Source organism: Apium graveolens, unplaced genomic scaffold, assembly GCF_009905375.1.
Source record: "Apium graveolens cultivar Ventura unplaced genomic scaffold, ASM990537v1 ctg8799, whole genome shotgun sequence".
NCBI classification, from domain to species: domain Eukaryota; kingdom Viridiplantae; phylum Streptophyta; class Magnoliopsida; order Apiales; family Apiaceae; genus Apium; species Apium graveolens.
Genome location: NW_027421478.1, coordinates 6,197 through 11,335, shown reverse-complemented (window position 1 = coordinate 11,335; position 5,139 = coordinate 6,197). Strand labels below are relative to the sequence as shown.

Genomic DNA, 5,139 nt, shown 5'->3' with positions numbered 1-5,139 from the left:
CCACAAAAACGTTTGTATTTAGTTAAATACAACCGGATTCGGTTGTATTTAACTAAATACAACCGTTTTTGGGACCGGTCGAAAATGCTCGAGTCATATTTAGTAAATCGGTCGTATTTAGTATAAGAGCGGCTAAATACAACCGCTTAAATTCGACCGAAAGCGGTCGAATTTATTTTTTTACCTAAAATTTGAAAATCCCGCCCAAAAATTTGAATTTTTGAAAAAAATTTAAAAAATCCGCCTAAACTATAAATTCAACCGTATATGGTTAAAAGTATTGTTCTAAATTCGACCGAATGCGGTCGAATTAACGAGCACCAGATTTTTTTTAAAAAATCTCGCCGGAAAAATATCAGATTCCGGCGAGAAACAAATTAGACTCAAATTACAAAGAGAAGCTGTACATTCTCTTATCGTACACACCAACTGTTTGTGTTTATGCCGCCGAGAAAAATGAATGTATTTCCAAAATCTTGATTTCTGGGGTGTGTTTAAATCTTCAGTATTCTCAGAATCTGTAAAATTTGCTGCACAAACCCGATGAATGACTGAGGATTTACTGCGGTTAAAAATGATGTTTTTGGAGGTAGAAAAGGTGGAAGAGGAAGGTGGGTCATTTTTGTTCTTGGCTGTGAGAAATGTGATTCTTGATTTTTTGCTGGATGTAAAAGGAGGACGAAAAGGAGAAGATGAAGGAGAAGAATGAAAGCTAACAGTAGTGTTGGAAACAGGAAAAGGAGAAGAAACTGCTAATTTTCCTAGTCTTTCTTGCCAGCAAAACACACATATACCACCAGCAGGGCTATTGTTTTTGTATGTATATTCTGTACATTGCATGCTACATGTATTATCTTCTTGAACTCCTTCCATTATTATTTACTAATAACTGGTGCAAAAGACAGAAAACTAGACTGCCGGAAACAGGGGAGGGGGAGGGAGTAGTGCGTGAGGGATAGGGGTGAGGGATAGGGGGGTCAGGGTTAAATTTTTTATATATATAATTTGGTTTTGTTTTGATTTATAAATATTTATTATAAAAAGTAACTCCAACCATTGGATTGTTATGATACTAACTGATTTTGGTACGTTAGATATAATTCACACGGATTGCTGACATGGCTCTAAATACAACCGCATCCGGTTAAATTTAGGAGTGTCAATCTATTATTATTACTAGCTTAAAACTCGTGCTATGTACGGATGCATAAATCTTTTTTAATATTATATAATTTTTTAAACTAAAATATCTTGAATTGAATTTTTTAAATTTGTTCATTAATTTTTTATTTCTATCTTTTTATATGATATGACTTCGTGATGATTATATTAATACACGTATATGTTCATAATTTTTTAAAAATATTATTATAGCGATTTTATAGTTTTTTGAGAATAAAATAATATTTCTATTATGTTGGAACTTTAAGAAAAATATTATTTTAGAGAGGTTATTACTAAAAAAGATAATAGTACTGATTGAATAATATAGTTTTATTGATCATTTTTTGTGTGTTTTAAAAATAATAATTATTATGTTTAGTTAAAAGTTAATTTTTGGTTAATAATATATAGTTTTATTGATCATTTTTTGAATGATCCAACCGTACGGATGTCAAGATCTGTATATTTTAGTGATATGACAAAAATTTTAGAAAAAAATAAATATATTTGGTTTGCCTTTTTAATAGTCACATGGCAGTTTGACCATTACTTCTTACTAGTGTTTAATCCCATATTGATGTTTTGATTTTTTTTAAAAAAATTTTGAATGATCCAACCGTACGGATGTCAAGATCTGTATATTTAGGTGATATGACAAAAAATTTAGAAAAAAATAAATATATTTGGTTTGCCTTTTTAATAGTCAAATGGTAATTTGACCATTACTTCTTACTAGTGTTTAATCCCATATTGATGTTTTGATTTTTTTAAAAATATTTTTGAATGATTCAACCGTACGGATGTCAAGATCTGTATATTTTAGTGATATGACAAAAATTTTAGAAAAAAATAAATATATTTGGTTTGCCTTTTTAATAGTCAACTAGTAGTTTGACGAGTACTTCTAACTAGTGTTTAATCCCATATTTATGTTTCGAATTTTTAAAACATATTTTTGAATGATCCAACCGTACGGATGTCAAGATCTGTATATTTTAGTGATATGACAAAAAAATTAGAAAAAAATAAATATATCCGGTTTGCCTTTTTAATAGTCAAATGGTAGTTTGACCATTACTTCTTACTAGTGTTTAATCCCATATTGATGTTTTGATTTTTTTTAAATATTTTTGAATGATCCAACCATACGGATGTCAGGATGTGTATATTTTAGTGATATGACAAAAATTTTAGAAAAAAATAAATATATTTGGTTTGCCTTTTTAATAGTCAACTAGTAGTTTGACCAGTACTTCTAACTAGTGTTTAATCCCATATTTATGTTTCGAATTTTTAAAACATATTTTTGAATGATCCAACCGTACGGATGTGAAGATCTGTATATTTTAGTGATATGACAAAAAAATTAGAAAAAAATAAATATATCTGGTTTGCCTTTTTAATAGTCAAATGGTAATTTGACCATTACTTCTTACTAGTGTTTAATCCCATATTGATGTTTTGATTTTTTTAAATATTTTTGAATGATCCAACCATACGGATGTCAAGATCTGTATATTTTAGTGATATGACAAAAATTTTAGAAAAAAATAAATTTATTTGGTTTGCCTTTTTAATAGTCAAATGGTAGTTTGACCAGTATTTCTAACTAGTGTTTAATCCCATATTTATGTTTCGAATTTTTAAAACATATTTTTGAATGATCCAACCGTACGTATGTCAAGATCTGTATATTTTAGTGATATGACAAAAATTTTAGAAAAAAAATAAATATATTTGGTTTGCCTTTTTAATAGTCAACTACTAGTTAACTGTTAAAATAGTAAACCAAATATATTTATTTTTTTCCAAAAAATTTATCATGTCACTAAAATATATTGATACCGACATCCTTAAGGTTGGATCATTCATAAATATTTTTTAAAAAATCGAAACATCAGTATGAGACTAAACTCTAGTATGAGACTAATAGTTTACTGTTAAAATAGGAAACAAAATACATTTATTTTTCTAAAATATCATATTACTAAAATATATTGATCTTGACATTTCTAAGAAGTACTAGTCGAAAATAATTGAAAATAGTTAAATATATGTAAAAATAATAAAAAGTTATTTACAAGATCTAGAATGAATATATTATTACTCTTTATTTACGTATTTTAGCAATATTATAAATAATAATTTTATTTTTCTGATTTTTTTTTTTAAAAAAATTATTTTTAAAAAATTATTTTTTAAAATTTTTAGCTGATATTTGGCTTCATTTTTCTAGCTAAATTTCTTTGGCGGGAAAGTTCCCTCCAATTTTTTTGGTGTGGCTAAATTCAACCAAAATCAGTCATATTTATAAACAGTTGTATTTAGGCGGTTGCATTTAGGAGGGGCGGCTAAATACAACCTTTTAGAGTTGTAATAGGTGTCGGTTGTAATTATCCGGTTGTATTTAGGCGGGGCAAAAATAGACCGAATTCGGTTGAATTAAGTAGAGCGGCTAAATTCAACCGTTTCCTGTTGTACTTAAATTCGGTTGTATTTAGTCGGTTGTATTTGTTTCTAAATTCAACCGCCTAAATACAACCGTTTTTAAATATGACTGATTTCGGTTGAATTTAGCCGCGCATCTTAAATTCAACCAGATATGGTTGTATTTAATCCCAGTTGTATTTATGCAGTTGTATTTAGCCTTGTTTTCTTGTAGTGCATTCCACAAATTGAGATGAGCGGGTAAGAGTCATCACTTTCATCCACCAGATATCCAACCAATTGATCAACATCGGCCTGAAATCCAACAAATATCTCTGGTTCAACAGTAGTGAAAGTGTGAAATCGCTTTAGCATTCCTGGTTGTCCATGAGATGAATTTGATGATTCAGGGGATTCTAATGTTGATTTGATATTACAATCACGAAAGCGATTAAAGAGAAGAGACATCTTTCTTTTAACATCTTTGAGCTTTCTTGAAAACGTCCTTGTGTTCATCCACTGCATTATTTTTCCAGGGGATGATAAAGCTTGGACAAGATAAGTTTCGACGACATGTTCAGCATCATAGGCAAGCTCCCGTGCATCTGCAAGCAGAATACGGATATTTTGATCATGTAACCTTGAATCAGCATCTGGTAAAAATGTCCTCATCCGCTTGAGTTGTGTCACCAGTTCTTGAATTTCATCTTGCACCCCATGCAGTACTTGAGCTTCTTCAGACAAATCAGTGAGCCTTCCGACAACATTTGACACAATTGCTTCGGCCATTTTGAAACCAAGCACAAAACGTAGTAGTTGAAATGCAGATGAATAGGCTTCTGTAAAACCTCTTTGAATTATTACCAATGAAATGAAATGATTTGAACTTTGTAAAACAAAGTTCCAGTGGTGTGAAGGTACAAAATAAAGCTATAAGGAATGAGTGGACAAACTTTTGTTTGTTAAAGGTCCTGCATGGTGGCCGAGTAATAACACTTTCATGATCATGAAAGATTCTTCTTGTTTGTGCTTTTAGATTCTTCTTGCTTTCCTCGGTTCTGTAGTGCATTACTCTAAAGCAACATGAATCACTCAATTGTTATCATTTTGATCAATTGGCTTTACCTCCTTTCTTTTACGTTTTCAGTTCCATTACAGCTAATAACTAGATTCAGACAATGTGTTAGTTCTAGTCTGTGTCCATGTGTTCTATCAATCACTGCTATTCTCTACTACCAAGACTCTACATCAACTGTATGTGATTCTAATTTTACGGGCAACGGATTCCCGCAAAACATAATATTTTGCGGGAATATATAATATTTGTTAGCTGTGAATATATTATATTTTTTATTCTATCTTATAAAAATATAAAAATTATTTTTTTTATTCTAATACTGGCATCGGGTCTTCCTCTAGGCACGATTGAAACAATACCAGTGTGGTGATACGAATTGAACATACATCATTATGAGTATGATTCAAAAACAATTCTCTTATCATATCTGGCTCATTTTTGAACCCTTGATCAGATGTCTTAATATACAT

General features: G+C 30.1%; 1 protein-coding gene across 1 annotated transcript; it reads right to left on the bottom strand.

Moving 5' to 3' along the window:
- Positions 1–3,792: 3,792 nt before the first annotated feature.
- LOC141705344 (putative disease resistance protein RXW24L) lies at positions 3,793–4,380 on the bottom strand. The gene has a single exon (XM_074508347.1). It carries the CDS (start codon positions 4,378–4,380, stop codon positions 3,793–3,795), a length of 588 nt encoding a protein of 195 aa, XP_074364448.1.
- Positions 4,381–5,139: the final 759 nt, after the last annotated feature.

Coding starts and splice junctions, on each gene's coding strand:
- LOC141705344 (XM_074508347.1), bottom strand. CDS start 4,380: ATGGCCGAAGCAATTGTGTCAAATGTTGTCGGAAGGCTCACTGATTTG.